This window comes from Stegostoma tigrinum, chromosome 25, assembly GCF_030684315.1.
Source record: "Stegostoma tigrinum isolate sSteTig4 chromosome 25, sSteTig4.hap1, whole genome shotgun sequence".
Taxonomy (NCBI): domain Eukaryota; kingdom Metazoa; phylum Chordata; class Chondrichthyes; order Orectolobiformes; family Stegostomatidae; genus Stegostoma; species Stegostoma tigrinum.
Genome location: NC_081378.1, coordinates 37,547,497 through 37,562,559, shown reverse-complemented (window position 1 = coordinate 37,562,559; position 15,063 = coordinate 37,547,497). Strand labels below are relative to the sequence as shown.

At 38.1% G+C, this 15,063-nt stretch overlaps 1 protein-coding gene across 1 annotated transcript in view; it reads left to right on the top strand.

Annotated features, from left to right (window-relative positions):
* The window catches only part of LOC125463424 (mucin-19-like), a 114,809-nt gene that overhangs the window by 44,722 nt on the left and 55,024 nt on the right, over nt 1-15,063 (top strand). Inside the window, exons 27-47 of the mRNA XM_059654772.1 lie at nt 85-241; nt 1,522-1,647; nt 2,191-2,332; nt 3,428-3,459; nt 4,355-4,411; nt 4,957-5,019; nt 5,173-5,229; nt 5,571-5,615; nt 6,129-6,179; nt 6,846-6,908; nt 7,178-7,234; nt 7,780-7,842; nt 7,996-8,052; nt 9,668-9,730; nt 10,000-10,056; nt 10,601-10,663; nt 10,817-10,873; nt 12,489-12,551; nt 12,821-12,877; nt 13,423-13,485; nt 13,639-13,695. Coding sequence (XP_059510755.1) covers nt 85-241; nt 1,522-1,647; nt 2,191-2,332; nt 3,428-3,459; nt 4,355-4,411; nt 4,957-5,019; nt 5,173-5,229; nt 5,571-5,615; nt 6,129-6,179; nt 6,846-6,908; nt 7,178-7,234; nt 7,780-7,842; nt 7,996-8,052; nt 9,668-9,730; nt 10,000-10,056; nt 10,601-10,663; nt 10,817-10,873; nt 12,489-12,551; nt 12,821-12,877; nt 13,423-13,485; nt 13,639-13,695 — 1,450 coding nt within the window. The remainder of the gene's footprint in view (nt 1-84; nt 242-1,521; nt 1,648-2,190; nt 2,333-3,427; nt 3,460-4,354; nt 4,412-4,956; nt 5,020-5,172; nt 5,230-5,570; nt 5,616-6,128; nt 6,180-6,845; nt 6,909-7,177; nt 7,235-7,779; nt 7,843-7,995; nt 8,053-9,667; nt 9,731-9,999; nt 10,057-10,600; nt 10,664-10,816; nt 10,874-12,488; nt 12,552-12,820; nt 12,878-13,422; nt 13,486-13,638; nt 13,696-15,063) is intronic.

The window sequence follows — 15,063 nt, the reverse complement described above, 5'->3', positions numbered from 1 at the left end:
ATCAAGCATGATACCTGATGTAACGGATAAGTGGAGTGAATCCTCTTTCACAGTTTCCAACTCTGTCTATAATAATCTTACCAGGTTGACCCAACTCCATTCTATGATGCCTGTGTCCAGGAGGCTTGTGCCTGTGATTTGGAAGGGAAATACCTGGGCTTCTGTACCTCTGTAGCAGTGTATGCTGAAGCTTGCAATAAAGCTGATACTTGTATCCGCTGGAGAACCCCAGACTTGTGCCGTAAGTATTTTCATTGTTAGGAACTGATAAATGTTGTCCCACTTCTATATTAGCATGTATTTGTGTGGTTTTGAAAGATGCAGTTAAAAAAAATTGAGAGTGAAAGTAGGGACAGAATATACTTTTGGTAAGGCCAACTGGTTGCTGCCTTAAATTGAGATAGATAGGAGGTGGCCATGTGAGATGTACGAGAATTATTTGAAAGCTAATGAGTGCAAGAAAGTGTTATTTTGATCATTATGTTGAGCGCATGGGGTTAGTGATGTTGGCGAGTGGAAAGCTGCTGCCTCCTGGTGGAGGGATCAAAAGCTTCAGAATGGGGGAGCAGAATGGGATCCAGTGGAGGAATTCAGATCTGGAGGTGATGAGGAGGACTGAGAATTCAAAAGGGTGTGGCAGTTTTATGAAGTTAAAATGTCTCCGGCCAACGAGGTTCCTCTGGGTGGCATCTGGCTCAAGGTGTGAGCCTGAAGGCACATACCTCCAGAAACCACTGAGGCAGGTGTCAGAACTCAGCTGTTAAAGTTTGAAACCTGTAGGACAGAGAGGCTCGCAGCCTTGTGAGGAGATGTAATATGGCCTCCTGTCTTCTTGAACAGAAGGGCGAGAAGCCAGTTTTGTTTGGTAAACACATTTCTGGCCCTTTTAACATACTACTATCAGACCCAAACCCAACTATCTCTTGCAGTTAGAATTTGGTCCTATTATTCAGATATGGGTGGCCATGTTCGGAAGGATACATTAAGCTTTGGCAAGTTCAGTGTGATTTATCAGCATGTTGCCTGGACCAAAAGATGGTAAACTTGAGTTACATCGCCCAAACACTAGGTTACTATAGGAATGATTCAACCATGATAGTCAACATAACAAAGGGAATCAAAACGTGGGTAAAACATCACACTTTTTCGTTAGGGAATTTGGAATGAAGGGGTTAAAATTAAAAATGACTTGGACAGACTAAGAGAATGCAAAAATGTTCTTTCACTCAAGGGCTTTGAGAATATGGAATGTACTATCCAGACAGTTGTGGTTGTAAAATCAATTAAGAATTTTAAAGGGGAGAGAAATACTTTGTGATGTGTCTAAAAGATGAAGATAAATAAAAAGGAACTTGAGCAATGACAGGATAGCCTCTGCTTCTATAGCCCAATGGCTTGTTTCTATGCCTCATTTATCTAATGTGACCCAATATAAACAACACCGTCTGTGAATCTGTCATAAACTTACTTTAGTTGAGTAAACAGAACAACTATGATGACAAACTGACTTTTATTTTGCAGCTGTGTATTGTGATTATTATAACGCTCCTGAAGAATGCAGTTGGCATTATCACCCATGTGGAACATTGACAACAAAAACATGTTCAGACCATTACGTGGGAAAGAAGTTCTCTGCAAAACTTGAAGGTTTAAAAAACATTATTGTCCTTTTTATCAAACTTATTATTCATGTTCTTGTGTTTAGATATTTAACATTTATTTGTAGTTCTTGGGTTGAACATCATTTTGCTACTGTAGATAGTAAGAACTGAAGATGCTGGTGTCAGAGTTGATGTTGGGGCTATGACCAGAAGCTTCAGCTTTCCTGCTCCTCTGATGCTGCCTGGCCTGCTGTGTTCCTCCAGCTCCACACCGTGTTATCTCTTATCATGCTATCATGGTTTTCATTTGTATTTTAAAACTTAATTAAGATCTGAAAGGGTTTTCTGACAATTTCTATGAAACAAAATAACTTAGATTCGTTCAAAACACAATAGGTTTAACAATTCAGATTTCCACTTTGAACAATTATATTTGTGTATGTAGTAATTGTGAAAAAAATCAACTTTTTGTAATTGCCAGACTTAATATGAACCTGGATATACTGAAACGTAAACAATAGGTAGATAGGTCCAGCAGTGACTGTGTAATTTATAAGCTCTCAGCATTTCTTTTTTTTTGTTAATCCAGGCTGTTATGCTAAGTGTCCAGTGAGTGCTCCTTATTTGGATGAAAATTTAATGAAATGTGTTAAGTTGGCTGATTGCACATGTTACCATAATGGGAAGATATTGCAACCGGGTGAAGTGATGGGGAATGTCTGTGAAGAATGGTAAAGTATCTATCAATTATTTTCTTATTTTACCAATCCCAGATCATGACAATGCAATTGGTCTCACAGTTTTTCCCTAAGTTGACCACTTAGTGACTAGAAAGGATAAACATTGCTTTCTCTGTCCTGACTGCAAAGTTTTGTAGCATGATTTATGTGAATGCTATTGGTTCCCCCATGTGCACAAGAAGCTGTTCATTTCAAAAGTACAACAGCTGGCATGTGGTCCATGTCTGCTTCTTGTTGCCTTGAGATATCCAGGGTTTCCACAGAGATGTGAGGAGTGTTCACTTACAAAAGTGCAGGAACTGTGCTGAATTGGGCATGAAGGGACAGGCGCTAAATGACATTTATGCTTCATTTCAGCCTAGGAATTTTGATCGGATGTCCATACAGAATTACAACAGAAGAGGTCCTCAGAAGCATTACTCCCATCAGCCCAGAGGGACTGAGAGAACCTGCTCATTGAGGCTTAGAAATCCATTCTAAGTTCTTCACAGTGTGACACTAAATCCTCAGGCCACAACTTTCTATCCCATGTCTTTGGCAGAAACCAGAAAGCCGTGCGGTGAAGGCCAATCTTGCTGATATAGGTTTCCTGGTTTCTTCTCTTGTTCTGGGTACTGAAACAAACCAGTAGCATATTGTTACCATGCTAATAATGTGACTCCTAAATTCTAAATGGCTCACTTCAGGGCAGGTATAGTTCAATGATCCAGAGAAAGAAGATCTTCATAAAATTTTATGCATTTGAATCCAGCTTTTGTATCAAATGTCGAGGAATAAAATCAACAGCAGCTACAAATAGCCTAATAACAGCAATTCATTTTTTTAAAGTGTAAGTTCGAATAAAAGAAACATACCTTGCTTTTGTTGTAAGAATTCAAGCAAATATGATCAATTTCTTACCTTTTTAAGTTTATAAACTAGCAGACAAGTACATTGCATGATTGACTATCTATTTACAAAGCCATTTTAATTCCATAAGGTTGTGCGGGTTTATTGAAATTCCCAGGTTTTTAGTGTGACTGTTTGCTGATAGAACTAAGTGGATAAAGGGTTGAAAAAATAAAAATCTTTTCCTTTATTTAACAGTAAATGTGACAATGGAACTGTAACATGTAGAAGTAAGTAAATTTATTTTTGTAAAGAACTAAAATGTGATCTACAGTGTATCAGGCATTGCTAAATGCTGGAATCTTAAAGAAGAATTGCTTCATATTGAGTGTAAACAGTGGGCAAAACATACCAGCTGAATTTCAAATCAAACTGTGCAGCTACAAGTTTCAGATTTGTATTTGAATGCATCATAAATGAAAGAAGAATGATGCCTAAAAATGAATAAGTGATTGGAACAGACCATGATCAGCTCCAAGCTGAAGTTGCACAAAACTACCGGCATTGACATACGGTAACAGTCTGCAAGTGCCATGTACGTCACTGGCAAAAAGGAGTTATATAAAAGGTACCAGACTCTCTTGGCGAGGTCCCTGCATCACAGTTTGTAAATTGAAACGTGGACTCAGAGAATCATAGAGATCCACAGCACAGAAAAAGGCCCTTTGACCCATCATGTCCACACTATTCAAAAAGAGTGTGGTACTTATGGAAATAAAAGGAGAAAATGTTGGAAATACTCAATAGTTCGGTAGCATTTATGTAGAGAAATAGAGTGAAAATTTCAAGTTGATAACCCTTCATCCCGATACGATCTTTCAGTGCAATCTGGTTCCAGCTTTCTGGTTCTGTGGCAAGTTTTCTTGAAAACACTACAACGGGTGAGTGAGGTTCTCTCCCAGACGAGCACTTCCCACACATTCTGTTTTCTAGCAATGACAATCCATTTGTTCATTCTTGGAGAAACACTCTTTTGGTGGAGAGATTCTGGAATGTTGAAGACTTTGGAATTCAGAGTCACATTTGAGAAAAACACAGTAAAACAATTCAATGAGAAACCTCTTCACTAATAGGAAGATTTTCATGCTGCAGTACAATTTGATGATTTTTCATATTCTTCCACAGGAGTCAGCACAACATTAAAACCTACGACACCTGTGTCGACAACTCGCTCCACATCAGGTCAGTAATGGCTTCTTTCGATACACTATCGTAGAATCAGTGTCAATAATCATCTTGTTTCCCAAGTTCCCAGACAGTAGAGGGATATGATATCACTCCCCGTAGATATCTATCTGAGATTTTGCAGAGGGTCGAATGAAGCTCGATCAGAACATTTACCTGTCACTTTTGAAACACTGTTCAAATATTGGAACAAAATGTAAATTTTTCATTTGAGTATGTTAGTTGTCACCATGTTATGGATGTAGTGTCATTTCTTTCAAAAAAACGACTCTCTTGCACTCTTGGATGAGTAAAGATTTTTCCTTTTGTCTCGACTTACGAAATATTTACCTTTTCTTCTAATTGAAGGCAATGCTCACTTTGCCATTCCCTATGACATATTTTTTGATGAATACAACTTTCATCTTTATTGCTTCAGTAAATTGTACCTCCCTGTCCCTGATGCTCCAGTGAAAATAAGTCACCATCTTTTTCATGTTCTGAATGCTGCAGATTTGAACTTGGAATTCAATAACTTTGATTGCTTCCCTTCTCTTCTTCAGAAGTGACCTCGACACCAAAGGAAATATCCGGCACTACAGTTATTGCTGAAACAACGACAACAGGTAACTAGTTGTAGTATGCGCAAACAATTCTGTTCACACAACTCTGCCACTTCTGTAGAAATTTCTGAGTAATGGCGGCGTTTAAAACTCTCCAGCAATTAGAAGTTTTATGTGTTATGGGGAAATTAATTGGAATTTCTTTGACTGTTGAAGGAGTCACAACAACAGAGATACCAAGTACAACTGGATCCACAACCAGCTCCAAACCAGGTGAGTGAGGGCTCTCTCAGCTACACTGTACCACGGCAAGTGACAGTCATTGTGTTGCAGTTGGTCGATGATATTGGACCTCAATTATTTCACAGTCATAATTATTCAGCCCATTGAACGAATTTATTGAAAGCTGATCAATACAATCTGTACAGTTACCTTATAAAGATTGTCAGTTTATTCATAGCTGAAGAGATTCTTCAGCTTTGGTTTTGTCGGGCCCAACTTAAACGTTCAAACGTAATTCATCCTGACAGCGATATGATGACGAAACTCAAAAATAAGTAGGTGTTTCGTAAATCTAGTCACGAATTTCATGATACGTCCCCTTTTTTCATTAGAGGTGACGACAACAGTGAAGGAAACATCACCTGGCTCCACACCCGGTCAGTAATGGCTATTTTAAAGATCAGTACAGAGGCAAGATCAAAATTCATTTTGTTGCAATAACACTCCAATGTTGAAAAGCGATATTTAACTCCTGGTCGATATTCTGTCTAATGTTACCAGAGTCAGGAGTTTCAGAAACTAATTCCTTGTATCATGCTCAATAAGTTTAAAGAAAACTCATGGTCATGAGCAAAAATGTGATGTCCATGTTTGTGGAGGTCACAATCATTATCATATCTTGTCAAAGGTTTTCTTTCTTGACGAGAAATTGTTTTTGAAAAACCGCAACACTTTTTGCTCATGTTCTCTTTCCCATCTGTTTTCATTTTTTGATGCAACTGAAGAAGAACTATTTCAAAGTATTAATTTTACTGCACCCAAAGTAATCATTCCCTGTTTTCCATGCTAAAATTTTCATGCAATACATTTTGGTGATATTTTCAAACCTATAATATTTAACGTTAAAAAATCAATTATTTTGATTCACATTCTCATCTCCATGGTGACAGGTTCGAAAGGAACAACCTCTACAACATTTATTGCCGAAACCACAACAACGGGTGAGTGAGATCCTCTACGGACAAACACGAGCACAACAGCGTACTTTGCTCAAATTCAGGTTTCTGCTCCTCTCAGCCCCTGTGTTATGTCTTCTGCACGGTTCGAAAGTGTGCACATCACTTCTCAGTTCACGACCTCTGAACCTACTATTCCTTTCTTGATAGCTGCATCACAGAAAAAGGAAACGGGAATATCATTGAACCCGAGTTTCTTTCAAAAAAAGGCACTTAATTTGGGGATTTCCGTTATACACATATCTGTCGGAATACATTCAAAACAAAAGGCACAGAGCGCACGAGCATTTTTGCTGAATTCGAGAATACATTTCCAGCCAGCATGTAACACAGCCAATTGCAGCAGCTGCAATTTTAATCTCAGTATTAGAAAACTAATCATAGCAGTTGACTTACAGCACATTGTGTCACCATTTTGCACATAGGTGTGATCACAAAGTTGTATTCACGTTCAACCTAAAAGGAACAAAGTGAGAACATGAATTAATGCTTCCAACTGGCGGCATCAACATTTACAAAGGTGCAATAAAGTCATGCATCCTTCATTCCTAATACTCTGGTTCCTATCAAATAATTTCCTTGCAATAGTCTCAAATGGAAAGTGTGAAACTGGTGGTCAATAAAAATCATTGCTTTCATTTTTTACTTCAGGAGTGACAATTTCATCAAAAGGAACAACCATCTCCACCGTTTTTCCGGAAACCACTACAATTGGTGAGTGACGCTCACTAAAATTAAAGACCAGTGACTCCGTTCCCAGCAGAGCACTTTCCACACATTCTGTTTTCTAGCAATGACAATCCATTTGTTCATTCTTGGATAAACACTCTTTTGGTGGAGAGATTCTGGAATGTTGAAGACTTTGGAATTCAGAGTCACATTTGAGAAAAACACAGTAAAACAATTCAATGAGAAATCTCTTCACTAATAGGAAGATTTTGAAGCTGCAGTACAATTTGATGATTTTTCATATTCTACCACAGGAGTCAGCACAACATCAAAACCTACGACACCCGTGTCGACAACTCGCTCCACATCAGGTCAGTAATGGCTTCTTTCGACACACTATCGTAGAATCAGTGTCAATAATCATCTTGTTTCCCAAGTTCCCAGACAGCAGAGGGATATGATATCACTCCCCGTAGATATCTATCTGAGATTTTGCAGAGGGTCGAATGAAGCTCGATCAGAACATTTACCTGTCACTTTTGAAACACTGTTCAAATATTGGAACAAAATGTAAATTTTTCATTTGAAGATGTTAGTTGTCACCATGTTATAGACGTAGTGTCATTTCTTCCTAAAAAATGACTCTCTTGCACTCTTGGATGAGTAAAAATTTTTCCTTTTTTCTTGACTCATGAAACGTTTACCTTTTCTTCTAATTGAAGACAATGCTTACTTTGCCATTCCCTATGATATATTTTTTGATAAATACAACTTTCATCTTTATTGATTCAGTAAAATGTACCTCCCTGTCCCTGATGCTCCAGTGAAAATAAGTCACCATCTTTTTCATGTTCTGAATGCTGCAGATTTGAACTTGGAATTCAATAACTTTGATTGCTTCCCTTCTCTTCTTCAGAAGTGGCCTCGACACCAAAGAAAATATCCGGCACTACAGTTATTGCTGAAACGACGACAAAAGGTAACTAGTTGTAGTATGCGCAAACAATTCTGTTCACACAACTCTGCCACTTCTGTAGAAATTTCTGAGTAATGATGGCGTTTAAAACTCTCCAGCAATTAGAAGTTTTATGTGTTATGGGGAAATTAATTGGAATTTCTTTGACTGTTGAAGGAGTCACAACAACAGAGATACCAAGTACAACTGGATCCACAACCAGCTCCAAACCGGGTGAGTGAGGGCTCTCTCAGCTACACTCTACCACGGCAAGTGACAGTCATTGTGTTGCAGTTGGTCGATGATATTGGACCTCAATTATTTCACAGTCATAATTATTCAGCCCATTGAATGAATTTGTTGAAAGCTGATCAATACAATCTGTACAGTTACCTTCTAAATATTGTCAGTTTATTCATAGCTGAAGAGATTCTTCAGCTTTGGTTTTGTCGGGCCCAACTTAAACGTTCAAACGTCATTCATCCTGACAGCGATATGATGGCGAAACTCAAAAATAAGTAGGTGTTTTGTAAATCTAGTCACGAATTTCATGATACGTCCCCTTTTTTCATTAGAGGTGACGACAACAGTGAAGGAAACATCACCTGGCTCCACACCAGGTCAGTAATGGCTATTTTAAAGATCAGTACAGCGGCAAGATCAAAATTCATTTTGTTGCAATAACACTCCAATGTTGAAAAGCGATATTTAACTCCTGGTCGATATTCTGTCTCATGTTACCAGAGTCAGGAGTTTCAGAAACTAATTCCTTGTATCATGCTCAATAAGTTTAAAGAAAACTCATGGTCAGGAGCAAAAATGTGATGTCCATGTTTGTGGAGGTCACAATCATTATCATATCTTGTCAAAGGTTTTCGTTCTTGACGAGAAATTGTTTTTGAAAAACCGCAACACTTTTTGCTCATGTTCTCTTTCCCATCTGTTTTCATTTTTTGATGCAAATTAAGAAGAACTAGTTCAAAGTATTAATTTTACTGCACCCAAAGTAATCATTCCCTGTTTTCTCATGCTAAAATTTTCATGCAATACATTTTGGTGATATTTTCAAACCTATAATATTTAACGTTAAAAAATCAATTATTTTGATTCACATTCTCATCTCCATGGTGACAGGTTCGAAAGGAACAACCTCTACAACATTTATTGCCGAAACCACAACAACGGGTGAGTGAGATCCTCTACGGACAAACACGAGCACAACAGCGTACTTTTCTCAAAATTCAGGTTTCTGCAACTCTCAGCCCGTGTTATGCCTTCTGCACGGTTCGAAAGTGTGCACATCACTTCTCAGTTCAGCACCTCTGAACCTACTATTCTTTTCTTGGTAGCTGCATCACAGAAAAAGGAAACGGGAATATCATTGAACCCGAGTTTCTTTCATAAAAAGGCACTTAATTTGGGGATTTCCGTTATACACATATCTGTCGGAATACATTCAAAACAAAAGGCACAGAGCGCACGAGCGTTTTTGCTGAATTCGAGAATACATTTCCAGCCAGCATGTAACACAGCCAATTACAGCAGCTGCAATTTTAATCTAAGTATTAGAAAACTAATCATAGCAGTTGACTTACAGCACATTATGTCACCATTTTGCACATGGGTGCAATCACAAAGTTCTATTCACGTTCAATCTGAAAGAAACAAAGTGAGAACATGAGTTAAGGCTTCCAATTGGCGGCATCAACATTTACAAAGGTGCAATAAAGTCCTGCATCCTTCATTCCTAATACTCTGGTTCCTATCAAATAATTTCCTTGCAATAGTCTCAAATGGAAAGTGTGAAACTGGTGGTCAATAAAAATCATTGCTTTCATTTTTTCTTCAGGAGTGACAATTTCATCGACAGGAACAACCATCTCCACCGTTTTTCCGGAAACCACTACAACTGGTGAGTGAGGCTCACTAAAATTAAAGACCGGTTACTCCGTTCCCAGCAGAGCACTTTCCACACATTCTGTTTTCTAGCAATGACAATCCATTTGTTCATTCTTGGAGAAACACTCTTTTCGTGGAGAGATTTTGTAATGTTGAAGACTTTGGAATTCAGAGTCACATGTGAGAAAAACACAGTAAAACAATTCAATGAGAAACCTCTTCACGAATAGGAAGATTTTGAAGCTGCAGTACAATTTGATGATTTTTCGTATTCTACCACAGGAGTCAGCACAACATCAAAACCTACGACACCCGTGTCGACAACTCGCTCCACATCAGGTCAGTAATGGCTTCTTTCGATACACTATCGTAGAATCAGTGCCAATAATCATCTTGTTTCCCAAGTTCCCAGACAGCAGAGGGATATGATATCACTCCCCGTAGATATCTATCTGAGATTTTGCAGAGGGTCGAATGAAGCTCGATCAGAACATTTACCTGTCACTTTTGAAACACTGTTCAAATATTGGAACAAAATGTAAATTTTTCATTTGAAGATGTTAGTTGTCACCATGTTATGGACGTAGTGTCATTTCTTCTTAAAAAATGACTCTCTTGCACTCTTGGATGGGTAAAAATTTTTCCTTTTTTCTCGACTCATGAAATGTTTACCTTTTCTTCTAATTGAAGACAATGCTTACTTTGCCATTCCCTATGATATATTTTTTGATAAATACAACTTTCATCTTTATTGCTTCAGTAAAATGTACCTCCCTGTCCCTGATGCTCCAGTGAAAATAAGTCACCATTTTTTCATGTTCTGAATGCTGCAGATTTGAACTTGGAATTCAATAACTTTGATTGCTTCCCTTCTCTTCTTCAGAAGTGGCCTCGACACCAAAGAAAATATCCGGCACTACAGTTATTGCTGAAACGACGACAAAAGGTAACTAGTTGTAGTATGCGCAAACAATTCTGTTCACACAACTCTGCCACTTCTGTAGAAATTTCTGAGTAATGGCGGCGTTTAAAACTCTCCAGCAATTAGAAGTTTTATGTGTTATGGGGAAATTAATTGGAATTTCTTTGACTGTTGAAGGAGTCACAACAACAGAGATACCAAGTACAACTGGATCCACAACCAGCTCCAAACCGGGTGAGTGAGGGCTCTCTCAGCTACACTGTACCACGGCAAGTGACAGTCATTGTGTTGCAGTTGGTCGATGATATTGGACCTCAATTATTTCACAGTCATAATTATTCAGCCCATTTAACGAATTTATTGAAAGCTGATCAATACAATCTGTACAGGTACCTTATAAACATTGTCAGTTTATTCATAGCTGAAGAGATTCTTCAGCTTTGGTTTTGTCGGGCCCAACTTAAACGTTCAAACGTCATTCATCCTGACAGCGATATGATGGCGAAACTCAAAAATAAGTAGGTGTTTTGTAAATCTAGTCACGAATTTCATGATACGTCCCCTTTTTTCATTAGAGGTGACGACAACAGTGAAGGAAACATCACCTGGCTCCACACCAGGTCAGTAATGGCTATTTTAAAGATCAGTACAGCGGCAAGATCAAAATTCATTTTGTTGCAATAACACTCCAATGTTGAAAAGCGATATTTAACTCCTGGTCGATATTCTGTCTAATGTTACCAGAGTCAGGAGTTTCAGAAACTAATTCCTTGTATCATGCTCAATAAGTTTAAAGAAAACTCATGGTCATGAGCAAAAATGTGATGTCCATGTTTGTGGAGGTCACAATCATTATCATATCTTGTCAAAGGTTTTCTTTCTTGACGAGAAATTGTTTTTGAAAAACCGCAACACTTTTGGCTCATGTTCTCTTTCCCATCTGTTTTCATTTTTTGATGCAAATTAAGAAGAATTAGTTCAAAGTATTAATTTTACTGCACCCAAAGTAATCATTCCCTGTTTACTCATGCTAAAATTTTCATGCAATACATTTTGGTGATATTTTCAAACCTATAATATTTAACGTTAAAAAATCAATTATTTTGATTCACATTCTCATCTCCATGGTGACAGGTTCGAAAGGAACAACCTCTACAACATTTATTGCCGAAACCACAACAACGGGTGAGTGAGATCCTCTACGGACAAACACGAGCACAACAGCGTACTTTGCTCAAATTCAGGTTTCTGCTACTCTCATCCCGTGTTATGCCTTCTGCACGGTTCGAAAGTGTGCACATCACTTCTCAGTTCAGCACCTCTGAACCTACTATTCTTTTCTTGGTAGCTGCATCACAGAAAAAGGAAACGGGAATATCATTGAACCCGAGTTTCTTTCAAAAAAAGGCACTTAATTTGGGGATTTCCGTTTTTCACATATCTGTCGGAATACATTCAAAACAAGAGGCACAGAGCGCACGAGCATTTTTGCTGAATTCGAGAATACATTTCCAGCCAGCATGTAACACAGCCAATTACAGCAGCTGCAATTTTAATCTAAGTATTAGAAAACTAATCATAGCAGTTGACTTACAGCACATTATGTCACCATTTTGCACATGGGTGCGATCACAAAGTTCTATTCACGTTCAATCTGAAAGGAACAAAGTGAGAACATGAGTTAAGGCTTCCAATTGGCGGCATCAACATTTACAAAGGTGCAATAAAGTCATGCATCCTTCATTCCTAATACTCTGGTTCCTATCAAATAATTTCCTTGCAATAGTCTCAAATGGAAAGTGTGAAACTGGTGGTCAATAAAAATCATTGCTTTCATTTTTTACTTCAGGAGTGACAATTTCATCAAAAGGAACAACCATCTCCACCGTTTTTCCGGAAACCACTACAATTGGTGAGTGACGCTCACTAAAATTAAAGACCAGTGACTCCGTTCCCAGCAGAGCACTTTCCACACATTCTGTTTTCTAGCAATGACAATCCATTTGTTCATTCTTGGATAAACACTCTTTTGGTGGAGAGATTCTGGAATGTTGAAGACTTTGGAATTCAGAGTCACATTTGAGAAAAACACAGTAAAACAATTCAATGAGAAATCTCTTCACTAATAGGAAGATTTTGAAGCTGCAGTACAATTTGATGATTTTTCATATTCTACCACAGGAGTCAGCACAACATCAAAACCTACGACACCCGTGTCGACAACTCGCTCCACATCAGGTCAGTAATGGCTTCTTTCGACACACTATCGTAGAATCAGTGTCAATAATCATCTTGTTTCCCAAGTTCCCAGACAGCAGAGGGATATGATATCACTCCCCGTAGATATCTATCTGAGATTTTGCAGAGGGTCGAATGAAGCTCGATCAGAACATTTACCTGTCACTTTTGAAACACTGTTCAAATATTGGAACAAAATGTAAATTTTTCATTTGAAGATGTTAGTTGTCACCATGTTATAGACGTAGTGTCATTTCTTCCTAAAAAATGACTCTCTTGCACTCTTGGATGAGTAAAAATTTTTCCTTTTTTCTTGACTCATGAAACGTTTACCTTTTCTTCTAATTGAAGACAATGCTTACTTTGCCATTCCCTATGATATATTTTTTGATAAATACAACTTTCATCTTTATTGATTCAGTAAAATGTACCTCCCTGTCCCTGATGCTCCAGTGAAAATAAGTCACCATCTTTTTCATGTTCTGAATGCTGCAGATTTGAACTTGGAATTCAATAACTTTGATTGCTTCCCTTCTCTTCTTCAGAAGTGGCCTCGACACCAAAGAAAATATCCGGCACTACAGTTATTGCTGAAACGACGACAAAAGGTAACTAGTTGTAGTATGCGCAAACAATTCTGTTCACACAACTCTGCCACTTCTGTAGAAATTTCTGAGTAATGGCGGCGTTTAAAACTCTCCAGCAATTAGAAGTTTTATGTGTTATGGGGAAATTAATTGGAATTTCTTTGACTGTTGAAGGAGTCACAACAACAGAGATACCAAGTACAACTGGATCCACAACCAGCTCCAAACCGGGTGAGTGAGGGCTCTCTCAGCTACACTCTACCACGGCAAGTGACAGTCATTGTGTTGCAGTTGGTCGATGATATTGGACCTCAATTATTTCACAGTCATAATTATTCAGCCCATTGAATGAATTTGTTGAAAGCTGATCAATACAATCTGTACAGTTACCTTCTAAATATTGTCAGTTTATTCATAGCTGAAGAGATTCTTCAGCTTTGGTTTTGTCGGGCCCAACTTAAACGTTCAAACGTCATTCATCCTGACAGCGATATGATGGCGAAACTCAAAAATAAGTAGGTGTTTTGTAAATCTAGTCACGAATTTCATGATACATCCCCTTTTTTAATTAGAGGTGACGACAACAGTGAAGGAAACATCACCTGGCTCCACACCAGGTCAGTAATGGCTATTTTAAAGATCAGTACAGCGGCAAGATCAAAATTCATTTTGTTGCAATAACACTCCAATGTTGAAAAGCGATATTTAACTCCTGGTCGATATTCTGTCTCATGTTACCAGAGTCAGGAGTTTCAGAAACTAATTCCTTGTATCATGCTCAATAAGTTTAAAGAAAACTCATGGTCAGGAGCAAAAATGTGATGTCCATGTTTGTGGAGGTCACAATCATTATCATATCTTGTCAAAGGTTTTCTTTCTTGACGAGAAATTGTTTTTGAAAAACCGCAACACTTTTTGCTCATGTTCTCTTTCCCATCTGTTTTCATTTTTTGATGCAAATTAAGAAGAACTAGTTCAAAGTATTAATTTTACTGCACCCAAAGTAATCATTCCCTGTTTTCTCATGCTAAAATTTTCATGCAATACATTTTGGTGATATTTTCAAACCTATAATATTTAACGTTAAAAAATCAATTATTTTGATTCACATTCTCATCTCCATGGTGGCAGGTTCGAAAGGAACAACCTCTACAACATTTATTGCCGAAACCACAACAACGGGTGAGTGAGATCCTCTACGGACAAACACGAGCACAACAGCGTACTTTGCTCAAATTCAGGTTTCTGCTACTCTCAGCCCGTGTTATGCCTTCTGCACGGTTCGAAAGTGTGCACATCACTTCTCAGTTCAGCACCTCTGAACCTACTATTCTTTTCTTGGTAGCTGCATCACAGAAAAAGGAAACGGGAATATCATTGAACCCGAGTTTCTTTCAAAAAAAGGCACTTAATTTGGGGATTTCCGTTATACACATATCTGTCGGAATACATTCAAAACAAGAGGCACAGAGCGCACGAGCGTTTTTGCTGAATTCGAGAATACATTTCCAGCCAGCATGTAACACAGCCAATTACAGCAGCTGCAATTTTAATCTAAGTATTAGAAAACTAATCATAGCAGTTGACTTACAGCACATT